Source organism: Nyctibius grandis, chromosome 17, assembly GCF_013368605.1.
Source record: "Nyctibius grandis isolate bNycGra1 chromosome 17, bNycGra1.pri, whole genome shotgun sequence".
NCBI lineage: Eukaryota > Metazoa > Chordata > Aves > Nyctibiiformes > Nyctibiidae > Nyctibius > Nyctibius grandis.
This window is the reverse complement of record NC_090674.1, coordinates 1,558,630-1,586,432: the sequence shown is the minus strand read 5'-3', so window position 1 is coordinate 1,586,432 and position 27,803 is coordinate 1,558,630. Positions and strand designations below refer to the sequence as shown.

The following is a 27,803-nucleotide window of genomic DNA, read 5'->3' as shown; positions in this document are numbered from 1 at the left end:
TTCCACGTGCTGGCACCCTCAAGCGCTTGTGCTCTTGCACCCTCACGGACAGCGACACTCGCGCTCTTGCACGCCCGTGCGCTCGCGCTCTCTTGCACACTCGGGTGCCGCACTCACGCACCGGCAGAGCTGCACGCCCGCACTGTTGCACACCCACACCCCCGCACAGCCGCGTGCCCTCGTGCACCCCCGCGCTTGCACAACCACACCACGCGTTTGCGCTTGCACACTCACCCTCGCACGCACTCGTGCGCTCACGCTCCCACGCGCTTGCACCCTCAAGCCCTCCCGCTCTTGCACCCTCACGCACGGCGGCGCTCGCGCTCTCACGCGCTCGTGCTCGCGCACCCCCCGCTTGCACGGCCGAGCGCGCGCCCGCCCCGCGGTCACGTGGCTGGGGGCGGGGCCTCGCCCAACGCTCTCCCGTCGCTGTGGCAACCGCGTGGGGGCGCCGCGGGGCGGCGGCGGCGGCCGCTCCCGCCGCTCCCTCCCCTCAGGCGCCGGCCCGGGCTGCCCTCAGCCCCCCGCTCCCTCCGCACACCCCGGCTCGCCTCGGGTTTCCCTCCGCTCCCTCAGGCTTGCCCGACACCTACAGGTTTCCCTCAGGTTTTCCCTCGCCCAGCACCCCACAGGCTTGTCCCGGCTCCCCAGAGTCACCTCAGGCTTTCCCGCCCTCAGGTCTCCTCCCCCCGGCCTGCCCTAGTTCCCCCTCAGACTTGCTCCAAGTCTCCCCATTTCCCTTCATCCCTCACAAGCTTTTCTCCTCCTTAGTCTCCCCTTCTCCCCCAGCCGTTTGCAGCCCCTCTGACTCTTCCCTCATGTCAGGTTGGGGGGGGGTCCTTCCCCTCAGTGCCCCCAGTAAGCAGTGAGTGCTCCACCCCACCAAGGGGTGCAGGCCCCGGGGTCAGGCTTGCCCCAGCCTTCCCACAGGCCCACCCAGGCCCCAGTGCCTCCTTGTCCTGCCAAGTGAGCGCGTGCGGGGTTGAGCGGGGCGTTGAAAAATGGCCTCGGAGGCTGTGAAGGTGATCGTGCGCTGCCGGCCCATGAACGAGCGTGAGAAGGCTCTCGGCTGCAAGGCGGTCGTCAGCGTGGAGAGCACGCGGGGCCAGTGCTTCCTCCAAAACCCCGCCGCCGCCAGCGAGCCCCCGAAGCAGTTCACCTTCGACGGGGCGTACAACCAGGAGCACAACACAGAGCAGATCTACAACGAGATCACCTACCCGCTCGTGGAGGTGAGTGGTGCCCAAAGCAAGCTGGACACAGCCAGGCTGAGGAGTTTGACGTGGGTAGGTGATCCCTAAGCGGAACTGATTTATGGGCAGAAACAGCCCTGCCCACTCCTTCATGAGGCTTAGCTGCAACCCAGAGGTGCAGAGGAAGGCAAAACAGCATCCCGGCGTTAGGCTGGGAAATTGGGAAGAAAAAAGCTTTTCAGCAGCCAGTGGGGCACTGAGGATAGAATTACATTTAATTGTTTCAAGCGGATGTTTATATGAAAGATGAACCCCCCTGAGCAGGCCCTAGAGATGGTAGCTGGACAGAAACACCAGTGGAAAGTGATGTGAGGAGAAGGGGGACAAAGAAGACTCCTGATGATTTTTAGGGACGTTTTTCCTGTCAAGCAAGAAACCTTAGAGAAGACAGGGAACCTCAGCCTGTTTCGGACTAGCAAAATGAGAGGGGGTATGTTTGTTGCCTTGCTAATACATCAGCACGGTAAACAGCTAGGGTGAGAAAAGAACCAGGTAAGCAAAAAAAACCCCCAAGTCCCCCCAAAACCCAGTGTTAGAAGAAATGGATAAAAAGGCTAGTGATATTTTTAAAATGGAAATTCCCGATCAGGAGAACAACCAGGGCCTGAAGCAGTAGATTATTAGGTTAATAGGTTCTTTATATTTCTTTTTATTGAAACCTTAAGAAATCCAAATGTCTTCTGTTCCTACTGTGCTTCTCTGAAATAGGAACAAATGAACAACATGAAAGCCAGGCCTTCTTCCAGCCAGCTTTCAAGAAAGAATTATTCTAAGCGAGAGACTGTCCCTTTGGCCACCCTACAACCAACTAGCCTTCTAGTTGTCTCTCTGGGTTTTGTAAGATTTTCTGCCCTATGGCAAAAACATTCTGGTCTTCTAAGCATTGTCGACTGCCCTTCTGCTTTTCAACACCTGTGTTTCTTCAGGTTTTCCATTTTGAGAGAAAACCTTCGATTTCTATGCTAGCAGAATGCGTTTTTAATTTGTTATACTCTGAAGGCATGTGAAGATCAAGCAGTTGTTTGATGTTTACTTCCAGCTCTTCCTTTAAAATACCTTTTACGAGGTGGGATAGAATCTGGACAATGTATTTCCAGTGAAGCAAAGCATGAAGATAATGGCTATTTTATTTGGGTTTCCTCCATTTCCAGGGTGTCACCGAAGGCTACAACGGCACCATATTTGCCTACGGCCAGACTGGCAGCGGGAAGTCATTCACCATGCAGGGGATCGAGGAGCCTTCTACACAGAAAGGCATAATACCCAGGGCATTTGAACACATTTTTGAGAGTGTACAGGTGGGTGTGTAAGGATGTGAAAGAGATCTGGTTGTGTAAGGTGGTGTGATACTGAGAGAGATGATTTTTGTGTCATACCCCAAGGAGTGAGTGCCGATCGCGCTTGGGTGCAAGAATGGGGACAGGCTTTTGGGTATGCTGCCTCTCACCCTAAAGCTGAGGCCCGTATATAGTCAGATGAACTGCACCCTCATCTCTGCTGACTTCATGGCCTCGCACTTGAGATGTTTAAGGACCGAAAGTCCCCATAGTGAGTCTGTTGGGTGGATACACCCGGGAATGAAATGCCAGGAGAGATTTGATGAAGTGCTGAAGGGAGGCAGGCACCCAGCTGGCAGTGAGGGTCTACGTGGGCTGCCTGCTTGCCTTCACTTGGAGAACCTTACCTGAAAATCCTTCCTGTTCTGTGCAGTGTGCTGAAAATGCCAAGTTCTTGGTGAGAGTTTCCTACCTGGAGATTTACAATGAAGACATACGAGACCTTCTGGGAGCTGATACCAAGCAGAAGTTGGAGGTGAGGCAGAGCCAATGTGTCTTAATTAGGAAGTGCCTTGCTCAGTGAATGCCTCACAGAAGTGCAATAACACACTCTGTCAGAAGCTGAATGCCAGAACAGGAAGATGTAGTGATGAATATGGAAGCCAAGAGGAGATTTTAAGGGACTTTAGTGAAAGTTTAGTGGCAGAAGGAACAGGATCCAGTCCCATGTGTCCTGCTTGATAGCAGCTGGTAGCTGCTAAAATCATAACTGAACTAGGATGGAATAAAGTGCTGGTGGGGCAATTTCTTCCTAATCCTCTTCATCTCACGGCTGTCTCTAAAGCAGGAGGATTCTGTGCCTTATAAATGTTTAATCTGATCCAGGGTAGCTGCGGATGATCTCATGATCTGTCTAAAACAAAAAAGGCTGATCCTTTTTTGAGGGGACAGAGCAGATATTACTCCCCATGGGAATGTGTGGGGAAGGCGGGCGGTTCCCAGGCACGCAGGAGGGTAAACTCTCCTGAAATCCTAAGCAGGGGGCTGATTTTTATAAAATTTACCTCTTGGTGGCTTTGCAGATCTTTTTGCACATATTCCTGGAGGGAGCTGCAAATCTCCTGTCCTAATTTGCTTCCCCGGTGAAGAAAACCGAGGCACTAGCACCATCTGCCGCACAGACGCGCTGAGATGGTGACAGACCCAACCTGCCTTACGGGGCAGATTTTCTTTTTTAACATGCTTCTGGCTTTAAGGGAGGCAAAACCCTCTCCATTGCTCATTCCAAGCGTGCTTCGCCTGTGCGTGTGGAGAGGGAGGGTGGGAGAAGGGGACTCGGTGTTTCGGAAGGCGCTTGCTGCAGTTTCCCATCTTTTGTTGCACATCAGCGGTGACAGCGGTTTCTATGACGACCGCAGTTGGCACTGGGAGGGCAGGAGTTGGGCAGAACAGTTGCCAGGGTAACACTATCACAGCGGTGACAGCCCCTGCCTGTTGCTGCCTTCCCTGAGTAATCAAGGGAGGCGTGTCCTGCAGAGCCCGAAAGCCCAGGCTGACCCCCTGCTTTCTGCTGTGTCCCCCAGTTCCCCTCCAAAATCCCGTTTCTGTTTGTTCCTTCGCCTTTCAACGTCAGCGACTTTGGTGACTCTGAAGCTCACAATCACCTCCCGGGGCATGAAACCCTGTGACGAGCAGGTTTGACAGAGCTCTGCGAGGAAAATGCCCCTGTCAGCCTGTTGTGGAGTTAAACGACAGCCATGTCCTCGGTTGGGTGTTCCTTAGGAACTCTGCAGCACCCTCAAATACAGCCAGGCCAGCCACGGGGTTCTGCTGTAGCACAGGCAAAAGTCACAGTGAATGAACAGTCAGGCTGTGATTCTGTAACCAGATTCATCCTGGGCACTCACAGCTTTAGAACAAGGCTAAAATCCTGCCTAGTTTAGTTTTCAGCCAGTCCAGCTCTGTTCTGTGCAGGTTTTTTGACAGCAAACACTCTATTTTGCATTGCTTCTTGTGGCGGGTGCATCACTAAAGTGTCTAAGGGTCGTCTTTGGAAGTCACACTGCCAAACGTGGTGCCTGTCACTCCGTGACACCGAGTCATGACAACCATATCTTGATATCCCAGCTGACAGGAGAGAATTTCGATTATGAACTCAGCAGGTGTGGGGCGTAACGTTGCTGTCAAAAATTAATTCAGCTCGTTTAAAATTCCCAGTGTGGAGGGGGCTGGTGTAGGAGTGCAGGGATCTCTCGATTGTTTTGTGTTTTTTATGTAGGTTTGATGGATCATTCCAGATTTTGAACATTTCAATCATTTATTAGCATGCTGTATGACATTTTTCTTCTGCGTGATTGATCATTGCTGAAAAGATGCTATTAGGTGTTTAACACTCTGACTCTAGCCGGGTGCTTGAATAGGATTTTAGAGCATCTTAAAAATGAGCTAATCTGGAGAAAAATTATTCTAGTCCTCCTGTGTGATGGGTGTGACTTTGGGACTTTTGTCAGGGAGATCAGGACGCCCCCTGAGAGCGGAGGGGTTCAGCAAAGCACCGGTAACAATATCCGTCACTATTGACTCTGTGCTTTGATTTTTAAAAAGCTGCCTATGACTGAAGAGATATTAGAGCCTTTGCCATAATAGGTGAACAACATTTCAGTTCTTCTTTTAAAATATGCAGCTTAATCATAGGGGAGGTAGAAGGCAGCTCAGCGCAGGTCTCTTGTGGCCTGGGACATGTCTGAATCAATCAGCAAACTTTTTAACTTTCATTCTGCAGAGCCATGAAGGTGGTTCCCTCTTTTTGTGTGCTTTTATTCCTCCTTCAGAAATCCTCAGGCTTTTTGGTGGCAGCCAGCTACGTTTTTGCCGTACTGCAGTTTAATTTCCCCAAGTGCAAAACTCACGTAGCCCTCAAGCTTCCAGACAGTTTCCAGCACGCCTTCCCGCAGCCTTGGTGTATCTTGTTCTAACCTGTCTTGCCTTGTCCCTGTTTGCAGCTGAAGCAGCACCCAGAAAAAGGGGTGTACGTGAAGGGGCTCTCTCTGCACACCGTGCGCAACGTACTCGAGTGCGAGGAGATCATGGAGAAAGGCTGGAGGAACCGAGCCGTGGGTTACACCCTCATGAATAAGGATTCTTCCCGCTCCCACTCCATCTTGACCGTCAATATGGAAATCTACACCGTAGGTAGGTAGCTGGATGTCCTGCGTTAGGCTTGGGCTTAGCAGAGCGCACAACCTGTGTGGTCTGACCAGTCACCCCACAGCAAAACGTAGACCTTAAATGATTTTAGGTTGGGTAGAAATCAGAATTGTGCCCTGACATGGACATTCTTCACAGTGTGAAATGGCTGAATATTCAAAGTCTTTTTTTAACTTGATTCCCCCTTGGGAGAGAAATGCCTTACACTCAAACTGGGAACATATTGAATTCTCCTTCAATTTCTTTATCTTCTCAAACCTTTATTTCCAGCAAAGGGGGCTAAATCTCACCCAGCCCACACAATGGCTTGGAGTTCATGTGTTGTGCACACAGCCTGGAGAAACTGATAGCGTTATCTGTGTTGTCTGACCTCCTTTACAATGCAAGTCAGATCATTTCACTCAAGGATTCCTTCATTGAGCTTATTCACAGGGCACATCTTTTAAAGATCAAATAAAAGTATCCCTTAATAATGTTTTAGTGACTAATTTTCCTTTCTCGAGTATCTCATTTCCATTGGCATTTCTTTGGCTGATAAAGCTGCCTCACTGCACCTGAACACGGATCTCGAAAAGTTTTTTCTGGGACTAAGAAAGGAATTAGTCTCCTATATTCTGTCTAGTCCTTGACCTCAGTTGAGGCTGTGAACAGCTTGGCTTCATTTTCTTTGGCTGGTTCAGTCATGGGGAAAGTTACACAATGTCTTCCTAAACTGGGGTTCCAGCTGTTGGTGACAGTACCCTATTTTCCTCTATCCAAAATTGGGAGGGGGGATTTTGGGAATGTCTCAATCAGCACAGCCGACGGATGCTAATCCTTAAATTATGTAGGTCCGTCAAATCCCAACTTTAATCCTAACAAGGAAGAAGAAGTATTTCCTCTCCTCTCTTGTGTCCCAGGTGGGTGCAGGACTCTTAATCTAGCCTGAAACAATTTCTCTGATGTAAAGCTTTGAAAACTCATTACACAGAACAGGGTGGCAGGTGGGGAAACTTGTGGTTTTGGCAGTTAAATGAAAGCTGGAATATTTGAGGAGAAAGTTGAGGGTTCTGGCACAATCCCCATGAAATGGGTGGTTCTGTTGTCATCTTTAGGCTTCATGAAGAGGTGCAAACTTTGGTATTTCTTTTGTCATCTTTAGGCTTCATGAAGAGGTGCAAACTTATTTTCCAGTTGAACCTGTAGTAAATTATAATTTACAGGGAGTTAATATTTTGAAGGATCTCTCTGCAATTATGTGGACTAAAATTACCCTTTTTTTTTTTTTTTTTAAAGTAACAGATTCAGGAATTATGGCAAACACCAGGCCCTCTGGCTGCAGATGTTTGAAATGCACAAGTTACCATCAGTATTTTTACCATATTTAGAGTAGCAGATGTTTTATTCCTCTAAATGTGCTTAGGGTTGATTTGTTAATGAGAAAGATGTTGTAAATTTGGCCAGTGCTTATGCCACCAGCGCCGGCCAATGGCCCATACGAGAATTAGACAGGCAAGACTTTCAGGCTGCTGCAGGCATTTTAGCAAGAGTCTTGGGACCTTGTTACACCATAGAAACTAAACTGCTGAGCTCCAAGATGGAAACAACCAGCCTCTGGTGGATAAAAGGACTGGCAGGAACCAAAACAACTTTGTAATTGCTTGTCAGTGTTTATATAGATTGGGGAAAGGAGGGAAAAGCTTAGAAAAACCTACTTTTGTGACTGTCCACTCACCCCCGCGCTCAGAAAAGATAGTGAGAGGGTGCTCTATTTAAGCTCCACCTGTTTTTTTTCCCCAATTCTCCCATGTCTTGACAGCCAGAAAGATCTGGAGTGAAACAAGTTTGCTTGGTGGCAAACATTGAGTTCCACAGTTAACAATCTATTGCTGTAACTGGGGAAATATCCTGGGGCAATAGATTTTAGATTTTTTTTGGTGTTTACCTGTGAACTTTTAACTTTCCCCCCTGCATCAGGTTATTCATTGCTCGTGTCTAGGTCTTGTCTACAGCCGTACATCTTAACTCTGACTAAATTCAAGGCTAGGTTTTGTGGAAATCTGTCTGGAAAAGGGTGGACTTGGTTAAAACCTCGATGCTTTCTGTGCTTGGAGCGCTACAGGAGCTCTTCCCTTGAATTTGGGTTGCAATCTTAAGGAAGGATTGGGATGTGGACATCCTCTTAAGAAGAGCCTAACCTGGAATTATTTTCTTGCAGATGAGAGAGGGCAGGACCACCTTAGGGCTGCAAGAGTGTGGTCCAGCGCTTAGGACAGTAGTCTGTGATTTGGGAATGTGTGTCCAACTCTTTGCTCTGCATGAGGCTGGGAAAGTTAAGTAGCCAGCAAAACCGAGGGGTTCCTAAAGCGACCAGATGCACTCTCCCTCCTTCTCAGGCAATTTGTGTCATCACGTTAATCCGGCCTCAAAATGCAGGTCTGGAAGCAGATAATGTATGGGTGAGGTGTGCGTCCAGGGAGCTGGGGAGCTAGCTGTTAACTTCAGCTCCCATCTTGTCTTGCCTTCAAGCATTACAGTGGGAATGGCACCAGCTCACTGGCTCTGACTCCTCACTCACTGAGATCCAGCTCCTCATCCGGGTGGTTCGGGCTGAGTGCAGTCCCAATTTCTTGCAGTTTTCCTGTTTCTCTGTTTCTGTCATGAGTTGAGGAGGAACAGATGCCGCCGAGCGTGCCTGTGTGCCGAGTCACGGCGCAGTGTTACAGCTAGCTGGGCGAGAGGGGAGATCTGCTGGGCTTCTTGAACATTCGAGCTGTCTTGGGGACAGAAAGGCAGATGGTGGTCCTTGATGGTATCCAGTAGGATGTGCTTTTTCTTGCAAGAAACTTCTTGAATATGTCCATTGATAAGGGTAGGCTGGATTATGGAGCTGTTGGAGCAAGTCCAGAGGAGGCCACGAAGATGCTCAGAGGGCTGGAGGACCTCTCCTATGAAGACAGGCTGAGAGAGTTGGGGCTGTTCAGCCTGGAGAAGAGAAGGCTTTGGGGAGACCTTCTAGCACCTTCCAGTACCGGAAGGGGCCACAGGAAACTGGGAGAGGGACTTTTACAAGGGCATGAAGTGACAGGACGAGGGGGAACGGTTTTAAACTGCAAGAGGGGAGATTGAGATGAGATATTAGGAAGAAATTCTTTGCTGTGAGGGTGGTGAGACCCTGGCCCAGGTTGCCCAGAGCAGCTGTGGCTGCCCCCTCCCTGGGCAGTGTTCAAGGCCAGGTTGGATGGGGCTTTCAGCAACCTGGTCTAGTGGAAGGTGTCTCTGCCCGTGGCAGGGGGTTGGAACGGGATGATTTTTAAGGTCCCTTCCAACTCAAGCCATTCTATCGTTCTATGATTCCAGTCTTGAGAAAAGCTGTAGTTGGGGAGTTCATGGAAAAACCCTTTCCCAACATAGTGTCTACTCCAGCCTTTCCACGATACTCTGTAGAGGTGACCTTGCTGCCTGTCTCTCCACGTCACGTAGGCATTCAGGGAGCCTGCTCTTTTCCCTGTGCTCTCCAACTAGCCCTGCTCCAGTTGCTGCCCGTTGCCTCCTCATTTCATGCTTCCTCCCTTCTTTCTCTCCAACTATCAAACATTGTTTAACTTCATGAAACAATCTGAGAAGGAAAAAAGTTGTATAAACTCATGGTCTGACCTCGTTACTTGCGGAGGGCTTTGAGTGAAATTCTGAACACTGTGGAAATATGTGGAGGGGGGGTATGTGTGTTCAGAGCTCGCTAGGAGAGTAAGAACGGGTATGAATTCTTACTGTGCAGGATCTCGTTCAGGAAAGCACTAAAACATGTAGTTCTAAGATTAAGTAGGTATTTATTTACTTAAGGGAGTCAGGGCTCAAATGTAGACAAAGAACAGGGCTTGAACTGGAACATACTGCCAAGAGAGTCCTGTTTCTTGACCCTTAAGATGCTTCCTCTTAAGAAGAGCCTAACCTGGAATTATTTTCTTGCAGATGAGAGAGGGCAAGACCACCTTAGGGCCGCAAAACTCAATTTAGTGGATCTGGCAGGAAGCGAGAGACAGTCAAAAACCGGACCCACAGCGGAACGGCTCAGAGAGGCCATCAAAATCAACCTCTCCCTCTTAGCTGTGGGCAACGTCATCTCGGCCCTGGTCTATGGCAGGCGTGAACACATCCCCTACCGAGACTCAAAGCTGACCAGGCTGCTGCAAGACTCCCTCGGAGGGAATACCAAGACGCTGATGGTAGTGTGCTTATCTCCAGCTGATAACAACTATGACGAAAGCCTCAGTACCTTGCGCTGTGCTAATTGTGCGAAAAACATCAAGAACAAGCCCTGTATCAACGAGGACCCCAAGGATGCTCTGCTGAGGGAGTATCAGGAGGAGATTAAGAAGCTGAAGGCCATTCTAGCTGAACAGATGAGCGTGAATAACTTGTCAGGTAGGAGAGGCCTTAGTGGCTCCAGAGGTGTTTTATCTTTGACTGAAAAATGTGTTTTTTATACGTAAAATGCTCACTGGATTTCACCTCAACCTGTCCCTTACCTGTTGGAGGAAGGGTTCTCCGTTCTGGTAACGGACTTTTCCTTCACTATTGCCAAGTTGTTCCACTGGTAAAGATATCTCAGCGGTAACTCTGTCTCTCCCACTCACGAGGCTCTCTGTCCCAGCTTTGTCCTCTTCCCTATTTCCCTGACTTCTTTTCCCTGTCAGGACCAGCCTGGCCCTACCCTGTAAGCCTTGAGGCAATGAAATGCGATTTTTTTTGCCCACGTAGCTGTGAGTTTCTTCTGACTTAGCGCAGCGTTTCTCTCGAGCAGAGGTTTGAGCTGCAGAGATGACTGGTCTCGGCAGGCGCTGCTCTGCCTTGATCCGATTGGCTTTGCACAACTCACACGCCCGAGACGAGGGTGGCTGCCGCAGTCTCTTCCATCGCATGCAAATGTGATGCAGCCCTCGGTCTCCCGGTGGATTATCAACACCATCGCTTTGCTGGAGGGTGGATATTCCTCTCACACACCTATAAATTATTGCCAGCTGGCCTCTTCATTACTGCTTTTCATTTATACTGCCGCAGCGCCTCAGAGCATGTTTTGCCACGTGCTTGTACAGCACTTATTGCCCAATAGTAATTCTTGAACCTATATTCTTCATTTTTGATGCTATCACTTTCTAAGGTGAGAGGTTCTTTTTTCTCCCCCTCTGATTACAAATGTGCACCCCTTTGGCCCCTGAAATAGATTATTTGTGTGTGAACACAAGGCCCCAGGCTCTCCCAACCCTGTGAAATCTGCATTCCTTACTTGATACATCCTCTGGGTCTTTGATGGCTTTTACTGACCAGCGTAAATAACAGACCTTTTCCTTCCAGACGCATCGTTCTTAGCTTTTGGTGAAGACTTTGTGTGATGTGTTCACAGATTTATGCTCTGGTTTCGCAGAGCTCATTACTGACATTGTGTTTCCTCTTTAACTCCTCAGCTGCCATGAGGACTGAAAATACTCGTGAGAAGACACCTTTGCCTGAAGACACTATTACTGCAGCAGATGAAGAACCAATGTCAGCCCAGGTACCCTTCAGGCTACTTTACCCCCCTGGGCTGAATAAACCCGAGCGGATAGCGTTGTGTTTCATCTATTCCTGTACTCGCGTTGCATCTTTTCAGAGCTGTGGCCTTTGGTTTTCTCTTGTCCTCAGGACCCAGCAGCGCCTCGGACTGTCCAAGACGCTGGCGGTGTGAGCAGGGAGAGTGTTGGAGCAGAGGGGGCTGAAGGGATTTCCATCCCTGCAGACCAGCAGCTCGCCAGGTCAGTGACTACGCTGCTCCTGCTAACTGCCTCGTGTGCATTGCTTACGACACACACAGGCACGAAGCAGCCCTGTTCTTCTATGATATTACAACTGTCAAGCTTCAGCTGTGAGTTCAGCGCAGCACAAAACTAGGCAGACGCGTATTCTTTACCCCCAAATTAACTTTGTCCTATTTGGGCAGATAAATAGCTCTTAGCTACGGCATTTGGTGATGCCAAGTGCCAGAATTATGAGAGAAAAACCCGGAGAGGTCTGTGTCAGCAGATGTGGATGCAAAAAAGCATGCTTCCCTGAAAACAAATCCTGCCTAGATCTGTAGGCAGGGAATTCTCTTCCTTCTCTGGCTTTTTGCAGGTATAATTTATGAGGAGTTTACAAAGTTAAGTCTGGCAGTCGCTGACAGAGCTTAAGTGCCCAAACAGGTTATGGAGGTGGCCGCCTTTTCCTCTTAAAAAAAGGTTCTTGAAGGGCACTTAGAGCCTTCTCATATCAGTACAAGCGAGGCAGCAGGCTTTCATGCTGCTCACTGTGTGTGGATGGAGGACAGTGCGTCCTCCACGACTCTCCCTTGTCACCGAGGTCACTTTTGCCTCTAACTGACGCATCTCACACTGTTTGCAAGGTGTCAGCTGGAACTGACATCAATATTTCTCAATAATAACATTTTAGGGGCAGCATTAGACCCAGGGCCTGGAGCACGGGGCTGGGATGTGAGGGCTGCCTGGGCTGTTTCAGAAATACACACTTTAAGCAAATTCTGCTGATTTCTCTCTTTTACTCCATTGTGTAGAATTATATTAGCATTGGAAATGTTCAACATAAGATATATTGTGGATGATGGAGTTTGATTCTGAAAAGTCTGATGTTTTTTAAGCAGTCTGGTGGTTTTTAAGCAGTCTTTCAGCTTTACTGTGAGCTCCTGTGGCACATGCTCGCTCTGTTGGGCCTCTCCCAGCTGAAAAAGGAGCTATGAAGAAATGTAGAGTAGCATGGTCTGTCATTTATGGGCAATTCCGTTTATTAATGGAGAGGTCTCCATTAAAATCAAAGTTCTCTGCAGATGAGGCAGGAGGGTTTGATTCCACAGGCGTGGGGATTTTCAAAGCCGCCTGTTAAAGGCTTTACACATCAGGAGGGCTGTGAGATCTCTGATACTCACTCAGCAGAGCAAGGATCCAAGCGTGTATTAAGCAAACGAAACCAAAGGCTACTTGGCAAGTGCAGTACAGTAGAATAGCAGGTCATCTCTGGTGGAGAACGAGCTCTTTTGGATGGGTTTGAAGATATTTAAGAGGTTATTATCAGCAGAGGTTTTATCAGCAGTGGGATGTTCTTCAATTTGAGCCAGTGCTGGCCAACCTGAGCTCTCTGCTCTGCTGCAGATCCCCCTGCAGACAAAGAGAACAGCTCTGGAGCACGGCTTTATTTCCGTGTCAGAGCGTACAGGGCCGTGCGGCGTGGATGTGAGACGAACTCGATTTCAAATATGGGTCTGTGCCAGTGCTCAAGCAGCAATGCTGAGGTCACCCAAGTCATCAACCCTGCCCCAAAAAGGAAACTGTACTGTGGCTTCCAGCTGTACCACTCCCATACCCACCATTTAAAAATATTTGCGTAATTTTGGCACATTTTGTGCTTGCCTCAAGCGTCTTTCAAAACAAGAAATAAGAATTGAAATATAAATTCCACAAAAGAGGGTTTTTAAAAAGAATTCTCTGAGTGTAGATACAGATTTGTGGACGTACTTGTTGACAAAGGTGCTCAGAATAACACGTGCTTTGCCTTGGGCCCACAGGAGTATCTATGCCAGAAACTGGTAATAAAAGTGGAATTTGCCATGATTGCTCAGGGCAGTAAATCTCGTCAGAAATCGCTGTTTTGTGTACTGTGTCTTCCCAAACGTTCGGGTAAGGACGTGCATCCTCTGCGCATACACAGAGGGTTCTTTGCACCGCTGAGCTAAGAGAAGTGTTTGCCTTTTCCAGGCTGCAGATGCTGGAGCGAGACGTGGTCGGAGGGGAAGAGGCTGAGAACAAGGACCTCAAAGAAAAGCACCGACGCCAGAAAAAATACACGGAGGAGCGGAGGCTGCAGCAATCTGACGAGGACAGCAGGGATTGGGTTCTGCCTAATGTCTACGACTACATCCAGAAAGAGGTTCGAGCCAAGAGGAAGCTTCTGAAGAAGAAGCAGAAGAAGGTGAGCAGCTCCTTGCTATCTGTGCTGAAGATTTAGGGAGCATCTCTTTCCTCCTCTGCCTACCCATTTTTTTTAGGTTCTGGAGGTGTTTTAGGGCAGGATGTTTACAGCACTCTTAAATTTTAGGCACGCTTGAAAATCAGTTTCACTCTGATGAGGCAGAATCAGAGAAGTTTCCCAAAAATCTCTGGGGTGTGTGTGTGCAGTCCTAAATCTACATGTTAAGAACTTGCTTTAATTCAGTATTTACGTTATCAAGGAAATATTGCAGCTTTTTCCTCAAAGTTAGGAACTGCCAAGAGTTCGTTAGCACGCAGACCACACAAGTTACATTAACTTAAAGTCCATTCAACAACTCGTCGCTTTGGAGAAACGCGAGAAATCTTTCATTAAAAGAGACGTGGAATAATGTCTCCGCACAAATCTCATCCTAATTCTTAATTATAAATTAGAAACCATCCCAAATATTGAAGCTTTTGTGTGTGTCTCTCCATCCCTCTGCCTGACCAGTTCCTGTACTCACACTAACCATCAGTCTCTTTTATAAACCCAACAATTTGTTTTTACGTCCCAGCTGCGGGCTGCCAAGACCGAGATGCGAGATCTACAGTCAGAGTCTGAGCTGGAAAATATCGATCACATCAGCACCATCAGCCCCCGGGACCGAGAGCTGATGCTCCTCCAGCAGCTGCTGGATCAGGTGCAGTCCCTCGTCCCGCGTGACTGTAACTACAGCAATCTGGAGAAGATCAAGCGCGAATCCGTCTGGGATGAGGAAGCTGGCTGCTGGAAAATTCCAGAGCCTGTCATTGAAAAAACCCGCCTGCCCGCGGGTAAGAGGAGAGTCTCCGTGGTGCCACTGGCTGATTCTGGGCTTGGCAGATCACGTTTGGGCTCCACTTGCTTGTAAAACCTTCCACCTACAGGTTTGTTTAGAAAATTTTAACAGTAACAGCATCTAATGCGAAGCGCGGTACAGATCCTTCTGGAATCCCTGTAAGCCCAGTGACCGGAGCGGTGCCGGGGATCGGGGAGCGCAGTGAGGAGAGCGTTAATTGTTCTGCAGACGACGACCCTTTAACGCCGTCTCTTCTCCCAGCAGTTCCAGCCCTGCCACAGCCCAAACCTGCCCAAACGAGCCCCTCAGCCGAGAGCAGAGAGCTAACGGTACGGTGCATTTCTCCTTGCTTTTGTATCTTGTTTTACCAATTTTTGCCATATTTCTAAGCCGTACCCCGAGGGCTAGCGCAGAGTCTGGCGCTGCTGACGGGCGTTTTCTACTTCCAGCCCGAGGAAGACCGCTACGAGCTGGTGCTGGACAGGAGCGACAGCGAGACCATCGCCAGCAACTACTTCCGATCCACGCGAGCCAGCCGGATCCTCTGCTCCGACCCAACCACAAACCAAGGTAAAACCCCCCTTTCCCCACGGATCCCCAGCATTCACCTTCATTTTCCTCTTTTTTTTTTTGGCTCAGCTCCCTTGACCTGTTGCTTTTAAGAGGGCTAATTTGGCAGAAGCTAAACTCTGTTGTGTTCCAGCTTGTCCTCAGATATCAGAGGGGTGGGGGGCAGCTGAGCTTAGCCTCTGAGTGACGCCCAATTTGATACCTTAAATTTTGGCTGAGATAGGCCAAAGTCGGCACTATCAGTCCGGCTGTGTCCAACAGCTGATATGTTGAACTAACACAGGTCGGGATGCACTAATAGTGCAGGGCCCAGTCACGGTCCATGAACTAACCCGGGTCCAGATTACGCCGTAAATCTGGGCATGTCCACCGAAATTAAATCCTCGTGACCAGTTCCACACTTAAGGTAATTTATTTAAGCAACAGAAACAGATTCTTTTAGATCGCCAGTGATGAGTACACTGTCTGCAGAGCACGCCTAGGTACCTACGAACATATATATGTTGCAAGATGACTATATAATGCTACTAATACAATTACAAACACCAGCTTGATTTCTAAGTTTCCTGGGGAAGCAGCTGGTATAACCAAATGTACGAGTTTCACCCAAAGGTGTCTCTATGGGTGGGGAAGAGAGGTTCAGCCCGGTGACTGATCCCAGAAGTCAGCAGTGATATCTCCCTGACTTCTCAGTGATGGTATCTCTCCTCCTTGCCTCTTTCTTAAAGGCATTTTATACTATCATCTATGTTTAGGTGGAGCTTGAGTGACTCTAGTCATACATACCTTTATTATATTGATTGGTGCAAAATTCCCTCACTTCCATTTTAAAGGTATAGACTAAGAAAAATCCAGAGAGCATGCTCAGGGGGTAGAGGGAGGTGGGTAGCTTTTGGAATGGAGGTGTGTTTTGGTATTATAACAAGATTATAATGAGCACAGTTCATCAACAGGACACGATTTCACCACAATCACTGGCTCAGCGACCAGCGTTCTGGGTGGAATGGGGTATCATTTCTTGTTTGACAAGAGCAATGTCATTTGTTGGCTACAAGGTACCATGGAGTTACCTTACCTGCCTCAATAGCTCAGAGCCTGGCCACGGTTATCTCCACACCCTTTCACCCTCTGTTCTCTCACAGTTAGCACGCCAAGCTCCCTTGGTGCCAAACATCTAAGAGTGCAGGGGAACCATCACAGAGCAGATTCCTTACACGCCGACCACGTCCCATCCGAGGTGCTTCCTTAGTTCTATCAGATGGGGACGTGATTTTACTCTCAATAAGTGTGTCTCCAATAATCAGTTTCAATAAGCTGCCCCCCCAGTAGTTACCCCACACCTCAACAGGGCTTTTTTGCAGCCACTTTAGGGCATCCTGCGAGGACAAATGCCCACCGCAGCCACTTTCCTCTTTCAGCTCCCCCGGGGCCCGAGGGGGCTCGCAGCGGTGCCCCCGCCATGCCCCAGCCCCGGCCCCAGCCCTTCCGCCTCCAGGTCCTCCCCCCGGCCCTGCCGACCACCACCACCAAGCGCAAAAAGGGCAAAGCCGGCTCCAACAGCCGCTCCCTCTGACTCTGCCACTGCGGGGGTTTCCAGCAACACAGGAAGACGCCAAATCCCTGTGGCTTTGCACCAAAACGATCTCGCTCTACATCGGGGTGCGGGACAGAGGGGTGAGCTCCCTGCCACTATGTTGTTTGACAAGCAGACTTGTGGCCCGGTGTGCAATAAGGTGGGTTTTTTTTTTTGTTTTGCCAAGTTTGCCTATAGACACAAGAAATCTTAATTAAGTCTTTATGTCTTTGTTCTGAACCCTGATGTTCCAGGAAATGTTTAATTGGCTCACTGCCACCATGTTCTCTTGCCCCCTGTACCCCCTCCCCGCTGCAATAAACCAGTCTGACACCGCCGTTCCAGTCTGACACTGTCATTTTAAAGTCTTTTACTGGGAATCTGCCTCCTCCCGCAGGGAGAGGCTTGGGGCGGCGGGGCCGAGGGTGCGAGCGGGCCGCGGCCGGGGCTAACCCCTTCGCTGTGAGGGCCCGCCGCCATCTTTCCCCCTCCACCCTCAGCGGGGCTACGGTGGCCGCGCAGGGGTCAAGACGGCATCTCTCTGATTGGCTGGCAGCGAGGAGCTGTCTGTCGGTGACTGGAAGGCGTGAGCGGGGCTCTTGGCGCTGATTGGCTGCCTGAACCCGGGGGCGGCTTCCGGGGAAAGCTTGGCGCCGGCGAGCAAAATGGCGGCGGCCGCGGTCCGTGTGTGGTGGCTCCTGGCGGTGGCGGCGGCCGGGGCTGAGGGGGGGCCCCGCACCCTGGTGCTGCTGGAGAACGGCAACCTGCGGGACACGCACTTGCTCTTCTTCCGCAGCCTGGCGGGTAGGGCTCAGGGAGGCGGCTGGGGACCCCGCGCCGGGCTGAGGGAGGAGATCGGCGTCCCCTGGGCGGGCTGAGGGAGGAGATCGGGGCTGTTTTCCCCGCCGTGCCTGTGTTTCGTGTCCCCTGCAGTGTTGGTCCCTGCTTGATTGGTGCTACTGGGGCATCCTTGCAACAAAGAAGTTGCTCAGGGGCTTGATCCCTCTTGGTTTGGTGTGGAAACGTACCGGTGGCGCCCCTAGAAAGCCCCTAAGGCACTTTTTCTAAAGCACCGCTGTTTATTAGGCAATCCCAAGCACAAGTACAGGCTGGGTGGAGAATGGATCGAGAGCAGCCCTGAGGAGAAGGACTTGGGGTGATGGGTGACGAGAAGCTCACCATGAGCCGGCAATGTGCGCTGGCAGCCCAGAAAGCCAACGGTGTCCTGGGCTGCATCCCCAGCAGCGTGGCCAGCAGGGCGAGGGAGGGGATTCTGCCCTTCTGCTCCGCTCTCGTGAGACCCCCCCTGCAGTGCTGTGTCCAGCTCTGGGGGCACCAACAGAAGAAGGACACGGAGCTGTTGGAGCGAGTCCAGAGGAGGCCACGAAGATGCTCCGAGGGCTGGAGCCCCTCTGCTGTGGAGACAGGCTGAGAGAGCTGGGGCTGTTCAGCCTGGAGAAGAGAAGGCTCCAGGGAGACCTTCTAGCACCTTCCAGTACCTGAAGGGGCTACAGGAAAGCTGGAGAGGGGCTTTTTACAAGGACATGGAGTGACAGGACGAGGGGGAGATTGAGATGAGATCTGAGGAAGAAATTCTTTGCCGTGAGGGTGGTGAGACCCTGGCCCAGGCTGCCCAGAGCAGCTGTGGCTGCCCCCTCCCTGGCAGTGTTCAAGGCCAGGTTGGATGGAGATGGGAGCAGCCTGGTCTGGTGGAAGGTGTCCCTGCCCGTGGCAGGGGGGTTGGAACTGGGTGGGCTTTAAGGTCTGTCCAACCCAAACCGGTCTGTGGTTCTATGATGATTCTATCATTATTGCACAGCACATTTTCGCACAGTGCCTTGCACGGCTTTTCTCACGCGGCGTTTTGCACGACGCGTTATCGCATGGTATCTTGCGCGGCATTTTCTTGCACGTCCTCTTTATACACCATTTCTTTGCACAGCATCTTGCACGGCCTTTTCTTGCACGGCATTTTGCATCGGGTGTATTTGCACAGCACTTTTTTGCACAGCAATTTTGCGTGGTATTTTGTAGGGCACTTTTTGCACAGCATTGCTTTGCACAGCAGTTTTTTGCAGGGTGATTTGCATGGCATTTTTTTTTCCACAGCATTTTTTGCATGATGTTTTTTTTGTACAGTATTTTTTGCATTAAAACACCTGTTCCACTAAAAACAGAATCAGAAAGCTAGTATGAGAAATTAAAACCAAGTAGAATAACCAAAATCTTAATTTTTAAAATGTTTACATTAACCCCCTAGGCTTTGGTTCAGAGGCAGGAAACTGAATAACCATGAAGCTCCTTTTCTGTCTTTACCTGGTAGAGAGAGATGCCTCTCAGGTATTGTAAGAGAGCTTTATGCTACTGCTGTTTCTGTTATACCTGTTGCATGGATAAATGGAAGACTTCAGTCTTGAGGACTGTCAGATGAACATTTTTCCATCAACTGTGAGGGCAGAGGGAGGAAGAAGAAAATGTGTATATTGTTCTGAGGTAGTAAAAGGTGATGTGGTTTTTTTTTGAGCCTGGTCCTCACAATTAGTCGTGGTTCCAGCACTGCTGTTCTCCACTCCCTGCTGCGCTGGGCGTACAAAACACATTTCTAACACCAACCAAGCAAAAGGAGTTTAAGCTTGCCCCCCCGAAACCTAAGCGAGCTACTTATGAGCAGCTACCCTGAGCAAACCCGTCTCTGTTGCAAAAGAGTGGGATGACTCATTAGTAGAGGTGAAAAGCCTATCGAGCTAGGTGATAGCTGGTTACCTGTGAAATGAACTTAAGTCCCTTGACTTTCCTCCATGGACCCCTCTAAGCACAACCCTCCCGTAGCAAATCAAGAGCAATTTAAAGGGGGTACAGCCGCTTTAAAAAAGAATACAACCTCCCCCAGCGGATAAGTCAACCTATAATTAAAACTGTGGGCCCTTAAGCAGCCATCAACAAAGAGTGCGTCAAAGCTCTACTATTTAAAAATCCAAAAACAATAGGACTCCCTAACCATTAACAGGTTAACCTATGACGATAGGAGAATTAATGCTAAAATAAGTAACTCGGGGTACCTTCCCCCTCCAAAGCGCAAGCTTACATCTTCACATTATTAACAGACCTTAACTAATATTATAACTCCAACAAGACTGAATATTAACCCACTCCTGTTAACCCAACTCTGGAGCGCTCTCTGGAAAGATTAAAACCTGCAAAAGGAAGTAGGCAAATTCCAGGCCCGACTGTTTACCAAAAACATAGCCTTTAGCTAACCAAGTATTAAAGGTGATGCCTGCCCAGTGACACCATGTTTAACGGCCGCGGTATTCTAACCGTGCGAAGGTAGCGCAATCAATTGTCCCATAAATCGGGACTTGTATGAATGGCTAAACGAGGTCTCAACTGTCTCTTGCAGGCAATCAGTGAAATTGATCTCCCTGTGCAAAAGCAGGAATATACACAGAAGACGAGAAGACCCTGTGGAACTTGAAAATCAACGACCATCACAAATACAACCTAAACCTATAAAGGCTTACCTCTAAAATACTGGTCCGTAATTTTTTGGTTGGGGCGACCTTGGAGAAAAACAAACCCTCCAAAAACAAGATCACTCCTCTTAACTAAGAACAACCCCTCAACGTACTAATAGTAACCAGACCCAATATAATTGACCAATGGACCAAGCTACCCCAGGGATAACAGCGCAATCTCCTTCAAGAGCCCATATCGACAAGGAGGTTTACGACCTCGATGTTGGATCAGGACATCCTAATGGTGCAGACGCTATTAAGGGTTCGTTTGTTCAACGATTAACAGTCCTACGTGATCTGAGTTCACACCGGAGCAATCCAGGTCGGTTTCTATCTATGATGACTCTCCCCAGTACGAAAGGACCGGGGAAGTGTGGCGTATACCACAAGCACTCCTCTAAGTAGTGAGCCCAACTAAACTACCAAAAGGACACCCATACCATCCTACCCTAGAAAAGGACTGGCTAGCGTGGCAGAACTCGGTAAATGCAAAAGGCTTAAGCCCTTTATCCAGAGGTTCAAATCCTCTCTCTAGCTACACCTCCCAATCACTTACCCGTGACCCAGCCATCCACACTAACTTACCTTATCATGGCCCTATCCTATGCCATTCCAATTTTAGTCGCAGTAGCCTTCCTCACCTTAGTCGAACGAAAAATTCTAAGCTATATACAAGCCCGAAAAGGTCCAAACATCGTAGGCCCATTTGGTCTACTTCAACCCGTTGCAGATGGTGTGAAACTATTCATCAAAGAACCTATTCGCCCATCCACCTCCTCCCCATTCCTATTCATTATGACTCCTATATTAGCCCTCCTCCTCGCAATTACAATCTGAACCCCTTTACCCCTCCCATTCTCCCTAGCCGACCTTAACCTAGGGTTTCTCTTTCTGCTAGCCAGGTCGAGCTTAGCAGTATACTCAATTCTATGGTCAGGATGAGCTTCAAACTCAAAGTACGCCCTAATTGGTGCGTTACGAGCAGTAGCACAAACCATCTCCTACGAAGTAACGCTAGCCATCATCCTTCTATCTGTAATTTTACTAAGCGGAAACTACACCCTAAATACCATTGCCACTACCCAAGAACCACTCTACCTTATCTTCTCCTCCTGACCCCTCGCAATGATATGGTACATCTCCACGCTCGCTGAAACAAACCGTGCTCCATTTGATCTTACAGAAGGAGAATCCGAACTAGTATCCGGGTTCAACGTAGAATATGCCGCAGGACCATTCGCCCTATTCTTCCTGGCTGAATATGCAAATATTATACTAATAAATGCCCTCACAACTCTCCTATTCATAAACCCCAGTTCCCTAAACCTCTCCTCAGAGCTATTCCCTGTGATTCTAGCCACAAAAGTCTTACTACTCTCCTCAGGTTTTTTATGAATTCGCGCCTCTTATCCACGATTTCGATATGATCAACTCATACACCTTCTCTGAAAAAGCTTCCTACCATTGACACTAGCACTATGCCTCTGACACACTAGCATACCAATCTGCTATGCAGGCCTACCCCCTTACTTAAGGAAATGTGCCTGAATGCAAAAGGGTCACTATGATAAAGTGAACATAGAGGTGTACCAGTCCTCTCATTTCCTAAGAAAGGCTTAGAAAAGCAGGAATCGAACCTGCACAAGAGAGATCAAAACTCCCCATACTTCCTTTATATTATTTCCTAGTAGGGTCAGCTAATTAAGCTATTGGGCCCATAGCCCAAAAATGATGGTTTGACTCCTTCCCCTACTAATGAACCCACATGCAAATCTACTCTTCTCTCTGAGCCTACTTCTAGGAACAACGATCACAATTTCAAGCAACCACTGAATAATAGCCTGAACCGGACTAGAAATTAACACCCTTGCTCTTATCCCACTTATTTCAAAATCCCACCACCCACGCGCCATTGAAGCTGCTATCAAGTACTTTCTAGTACAAGCAGCAGCTTCAGCACTAGTTCTTTTCTCAAGCATGACCAATGCCTGATCAACAGGGCAGTGAGATATCACCCAACTAACACATCCAACATCCTGCCTCCTCCTGACAATGGCAATCTCAATAAAACTAGGACTAGTCCCATTCCACTTCTGATTCCCAGAAGTCCTGCAAGGGTCATCCTTAATAACCGCCCTACTCCTAGCGACAATGATGAAACTTCCCCCAGTTACCATCATTTTTATAACCTCCCACTCACTCAACCCTACACTACTAATTACCATAGCCATCGCATCAGCAGCATTAGGGGGATGGATAGGACTAAATCAAACACAAATCCGAAAAATCTTAGCCTTCTCATCCATTGCCCACTTAGGTTGAATAGTCATCATCATTATTTATAATCCTAAACTCACCTTGCTAACCTTCTATCTATACTCACTAACAACTGCAGCTGTACTCCTAATTCTTAACATAAACAAGACCCTAAAACTATCAACAATGATAATCTCTTGAACAAAAACTCCCATACTAAATGCAGCCCTAATGCTAGCCCTACTCTCCTTAGCAGGCCTCCCCCCTTTAACCGGTTTCCTACCTAAATGACTCACTATTCAAGAACTCACCAAGCAGGAATTAACTTCAGCGGCCACAATCATCGCCCTACTATCCTTACTAAGCCTATTCTTCTACCTCCGCCTCACATACTATTCAACAATTACCCTCCCCCCAAACTCCTCAAGCCATATAAAACAATGGCACACTAACAAACAAGCAAACCCCGTAATCGCAACCCTCACCTCCCTGTCAATCTTACTCCTACCCCTGTCCCCTATAATCCTTACAGCCATTTAGAAACTTAGGATAACCTAAACCGAAGGCCTTCAAAGCCTTAAATAAGAGTTAAACCCTCTTAGTTTCTGCTAAGACCCACAGGATATTAACCTACATCTCCTGAATGCAACCCAGGTGCTTTAACTAAGCTAGGACCTTATCTAGACAGGTGGGCCTTGATCCCACAAAACTCTAGTTAACAGCTAGTTGCCCAAGCCAGCAGGCCTCCATCTAAACCAGGCTTTGGTGTACCCTCAGCACACATCGATGAGCTTGCAACTCAACATGAAATTTCACTACAAAGCCGATAAGAAGAGGAATTAAACCTCTGTAAAAAGGACTACAGCCTAACGCCTTAACACTCGGCCATCTTACCCGTGACCTTCATTAACCGCTGACTATTCTCGACTAATCACAAAGACATCGGTACCCTATACCTAATCTTCGGTGCATGGGCTGGCATAGTTGGTACGGCCCTAAGCTTACTTATCCGTGCAGAACTTGGCCAACCCGGAACCCTCCTGGGAGATGATCAAATCTACAATGTAGTCGTCACCGCCCATGCCTTTGTAATAATTTTCTTTATAGTAATACCAATCATAATTGGTGGATTTGGAAACTGGCTCGTCCCACTAATAATTGGCGCCCCGGACATAGCATTCCCTCGTATGAACAATATAAGCTTCTGACTGCTTCCTCCATCTTTCCTACTCTTACTAGCCTCTTCCACGGTAGAAGCTGGAGCTGGCACAGGGTGAACTGTATACCCACCACTGGCGGGCAACTTAGCCCATGCTGGGGCCTCAGTAGACCTGGCTATCTTCGCCCTTCATTTAGCAGGTGTGTCCTCCATCCTAGGTGCTATCAATTTCATCACAACAGCCATCAACATAAAACCTCCTGCTCTTTCCCAATATCAGACCCCCCTATTCGTATGATCTGTTCTCATTACCGCTGTTCTACTTCTATTATCACTACCAGTCCTTGCCGCTGGCATCACCATGCTACTTACAGACCGTAACCTAAATACCACATTCTTCGACCCTGCAGGAGGGGGAGACCCTGTCCTATACCAACATCTTTTCTGATTCTTTGGTCACCCAGAAGTTTATATCCTTATCCTACCCGGATTCGGAATCATCTCACATGTAGTAGCATACTACGCAGGTAAGAAAGAACCCTTTCTTACCTAGGGTAATACATAGGAATAGTATGGGCCATATTATCCATTGGATTCCTGGGCTTCATCGTATGGGCCCACCACATATTCACCGTAGGAATAGACGTGGACACTATGTCCTCTCGATAGGAGCTGTATTCGCTATTCTAGCAGGATTTACCCACTGATTCCCACTATTCACAGGCTTTACCCTACACCCTACATGAGCCAAAGCCCACTTCGGAGTCATATTCACTGGCGTAAACCTGACCTTCTTCCCACAACACTTCCTAGGACTAGCTGGTATACCACGTCGATACTCAGACTACCCAGATGCTTACACCCTATGAAACACTATATCCTCTATCGGCTCTCTCATCTCAATAACAGCCGTAATTATACTAATATTCATTATCTGAGAAGCCTTCGCATCAAAATGAAAAATCCTGCAGCCAGAACTGACTACTACCAACATCGAATGAATCCATGGCTGCCCACCTCCATACCATACATTTGAAGAACCAGCTTTCGTCCAAATCCAAGAAAGGAAGGAGTCGAACACTCATATGCTGGTTTCAAGCCAACCGCATCAAACCACTTATGCTTCTTTCTTATGAGATGTTAGTAAACCAATTACGTAACCTTGTCAAGGCTAAATCACAGGTGAAACTCCCGTACATCTCACATGGCCAACAACGCCCAATTCGGATTTCAAGATGCATCTTCCCCAATCATAGAAGAACTCGTCGAATTCCACGACCATGCCCTAATAGTTGCCCTAGCAATCTGTAGCCTAGTCCTCTACCTCCTAGCGCTCATACTTATAGAAAAACTATCCTCAAACACCGTCGACGCGCAAGAAGTAGAATTAATCTGAACAATTCTGCCTGCTATCATCCTCATTTTACTTGCCCTACCATCCCTACAAATCCTATATATAATAGATGAAATCGATGAGCCCGACCTAACTTTGAAAGCCATCGGACATCAATGATACTGAACCTACGAGTACACAGACTTTAAGGACCTGACATTCGACTCATACATAACACCTACAACCGAACTCTTGTCAGGACACTTCCGACTACTAGAAGTAGACCATCGTGTTGTCATCCCCATAGAATCCCCAATCCGCATCATCGTTACCGCTAGTGACGTTCTCCACTCATGAGCAGTCCCCGCTCTAGGAGTCAAAACCGATGCTATCCCAGGTCGATTAAACCAAACATCATTCATCACCACTCGTCCAGGAATTTTCTATGGTCAATGTTCAGAAATCTGCGGGGCAAACCACAGCTACATACCAATTGTAGTGGAATCCACACCTCTTATCCACTTCGAAAACTGATCCTCACTACTCTCATCTTAATCATTAAGAAGCTATGCAACAGCACTAGCCTTTTAAGCTAGAGAAAGAGGACCAACCCACCCTCCTTAATGACATGCCACAACTCAACCCAAACCCTTGATTCCCTATGATGCTTACATCATGACTTATCTTCTCACTAATAATCCAACCCAAACTTCTAGCATTTACCCCCACTAATGTGCCTACAAGCACTACACCAATAACAGCAAAGATTACTTCCTGAACCTGACCATGAACCTAAGCTTCTTTGATCAATTCACAAGCCCATGCCTCTTAGGGGTTCCATTAGTACTACTTTCCATACTGTTTCCAGCCCTATTACTCCCCGCGCCCAACAACCGACGAATTACTAACCGTCTCTCTACCCTCCAATCATGATTCTTTCACATAATTACAAAACAACTAATACTACCCCTAGGTAAAAAGGGTCACAAATGAGCCCTAATCCTAACATCACTAATAATTTTTCTACTAACAATCAACCTTCTCGGCCTTCTGCCATACACATTTACCCCAACAACTCAACTATCCATAAACATAGCACTAGCGTTCCCACTCTGACTGGCTACCCTCCTCATTGGCTTACGAAACCAACCCTCAATCTCCCTCGGCCATCTCCTACCCGAAGGAACTCCCACACTACTAATTCCAGCACTAATCGTAATCGAAACAACCAGCCTGCTCATCCGCCCACTAGCACTGGGAGTCCGCCTCACAGCAAACCTTACAGCAGGCCATCTCCTCATTCATCTTATCTCCACGGCTACCACCGCTCTACTTCCCATCATACCCACAGTATCCATCCTAACCGCATCTATTTTACTCCTACTGACCATCCTAGAAGTAGCAGTCGCCATAATTCAGGCTTATGTCTTCGTTCTACTACTCAGCCTCTACTTACAAGAAAACATCTAATGGCTCACCAAGCACACTCTTACCACATAGTAGACCCAAGCCCCTGACCAATTTTCGGGGCAACCGCTGCCCTACTCACTACCTCCGGCTTGATTATATGGTTCCATCACAACTCTTCCCAATTAGTAAGCCTTGGCCTACTTTCTATACTGCTAGTCATACTACAATGATGACGGGATATTATTCGAGAGAGCACCTTCCAAGGGCACCACACCCCAACAGTTCAAAAAGGCCTACGATATGGAATAATCCTCTTCATCACATCCGAAGCATTCTTCTTCCTAGGTTTCTTCTGAGCATTCTTTCACTCCAGCCCAGTCCCCACCCCACAGCTAGGAGGACAATGACCTCCAACAGGAATCAATCCACTCAATCCAATAGAAGTCCCCTTACTGAACACTGCCATTCTGTTAGCTTCCGGTGTCACTGTAACATGAGCACATCACAGCATCACAGAAGCTAACCGAAAACAAGCAACCCACGCACTAACCCTGACAATCCTATTAGGATTCAACTTCACAGCACTTCAAGCAATAGAATACTATGAAGCACCATTTTCAATCGCTGGTGGTGTATATGGATCAACTTTCTTCGTTGCTACAGGATTCCACGGACTTCATGTAATCATCGGATCTTCCTTCCTATCAATCTGCCTCCTATGCCTAATCAAATTCCACTTCACATCAAATCACCACTTTGGATTCGAGGCAGCAGCCTGATACTGGCACTTCGTAGACGTCATCTGACTGTTCCTCTACATAACCATCTACTGATGAGGATCCTGCTCTTCCAATCTCTAGAATCTGGTACAACCCCAGAGAAGAGCAATTAACATAGTCACATTCATATTTACCCTGTCCATTACCCTAAGCGCTATCCTAACCCTACTAAACTTCTGACTTGCCCAAATCACCCCAGACTCAGAAAAACTATCCCCATATGAATGCGGATTCGACCCCCTAGGATCCGCTCGACTCCCATTCTCAATTCGATTCTTTCTCAGTAGCAATCCTATTCCTCTTATTCGACCTAGAAATTGCACTACTCCTACCACTCCCATGAGCCATCCAACTCCAATCCCCAACCACCACTTTGACTTGAACAGCCACCATCATCCTCCTGCTCACACTAGGCCTAATCTATGAATGAATACAAGGCGGCCTAGAATGAGCAGAATAACTACAGAAAGTTAGTCTAACTAAGACAGTTGATTTCAGCTCAACAGATCATGGCCCATACCTATGACTTTCTTTATGTCATACATACACCTAAGCTTTTATTCGGCTTTCACCCTAAGCAGCCTAGGATTAGCTTTCCACCGAACACACTTGATCTCCGCACTACTATGCTTGGAGAGCATAATACTATCCATGTATAT

General features: G+C 48.2%; 2 protein-coding genes and 1 long non-coding RNA gene across 3 annotated transcripts in view; 2 read left to right on the top strand and 1 right to left on the bottom strand.

Annotated features, from left to right (window-relative positions):
- The first annotated feature begins 1,001 nt into the window (after nucleotides 1-1,001).
- LOC137671482 (kinesin-like protein KIF17) lies at nucleotides 1,002-16,692 on the top strand. The gene is made up of 12 exons (XM_068415081.1): nucleotides 1,002-1,232; nucleotides 2,405-2,551; nucleotides 2,964-3,065; nucleotides 5,533-5,722; nucleotides 9,689-10,141; nucleotides 11,182-11,270; nucleotides 11,399-11,508; nucleotides 13,498-13,711; nucleotides 14,286-14,544; nucleotides 14,814-14,878; nucleotides 14,999-15,119; nucleotides 16,538-16,692. Exons 1-12 carry the CDS (start codon nucleotides 1,002-1,004, stop codon nucleotides 16,690-16,692), a joined length of 2,136 nt encoding a protein of 711 aa, XP_068271182.1.
- Nucleotides 6,877-27,803, bottom strand: part of LOC137671193 (dolichyl-diphosphooligosaccharide--protein glycosyltransferase 48 kDa subunit-like) — a 37,218-nt gene continuing 16,291 nt past the window's right edge. Inside the window, exon 5 of the transcript XR_011049401.1 lies at nucleotides 6,877-6,916. The gene's annotated coding sequence lies outside the window, so the exon portion shown is untranslated. The remainder of the gene's footprint in view (nucleotides 6,917-27,803) is intronic.
- On the top strand, nucleotides 17,339-20,479 carry LOC137671194 (uncharacterized). The gene is made up of 2 exons (XR_011049402.1): nucleotides 17,339-17,496; nucleotides 20,093-20,479. It is a non-coding gene; the product is annotated as an uncharacterized lncRNA (long non-coding RNA).

Bases quoted from the DNA above. Each gene is read 5' to 3' on its own strand.
- LOC137671482 (XM_068415081.1), top strand. From the start codon at position 1,002: ATGGCCTCGGAGGCTGTGAAGGTGATCGTGCGCTGCCGGCCCATGAAC. The intron at 1,233-2,404 runs GTGAGTGGTGCC...CTCCATTTCCAG, and splicing joins TCACCTACCCGCTCGTGGAG to GGTGTCACCGAAGGCTACAA. The intron at 14,879-14,998 runs GTACGGTGCATT...TTCTACTTCCAG, and splicing joins CCGAGAGCAGAGAGCTAACG to CCCGAGGAAGACCGCTACGA.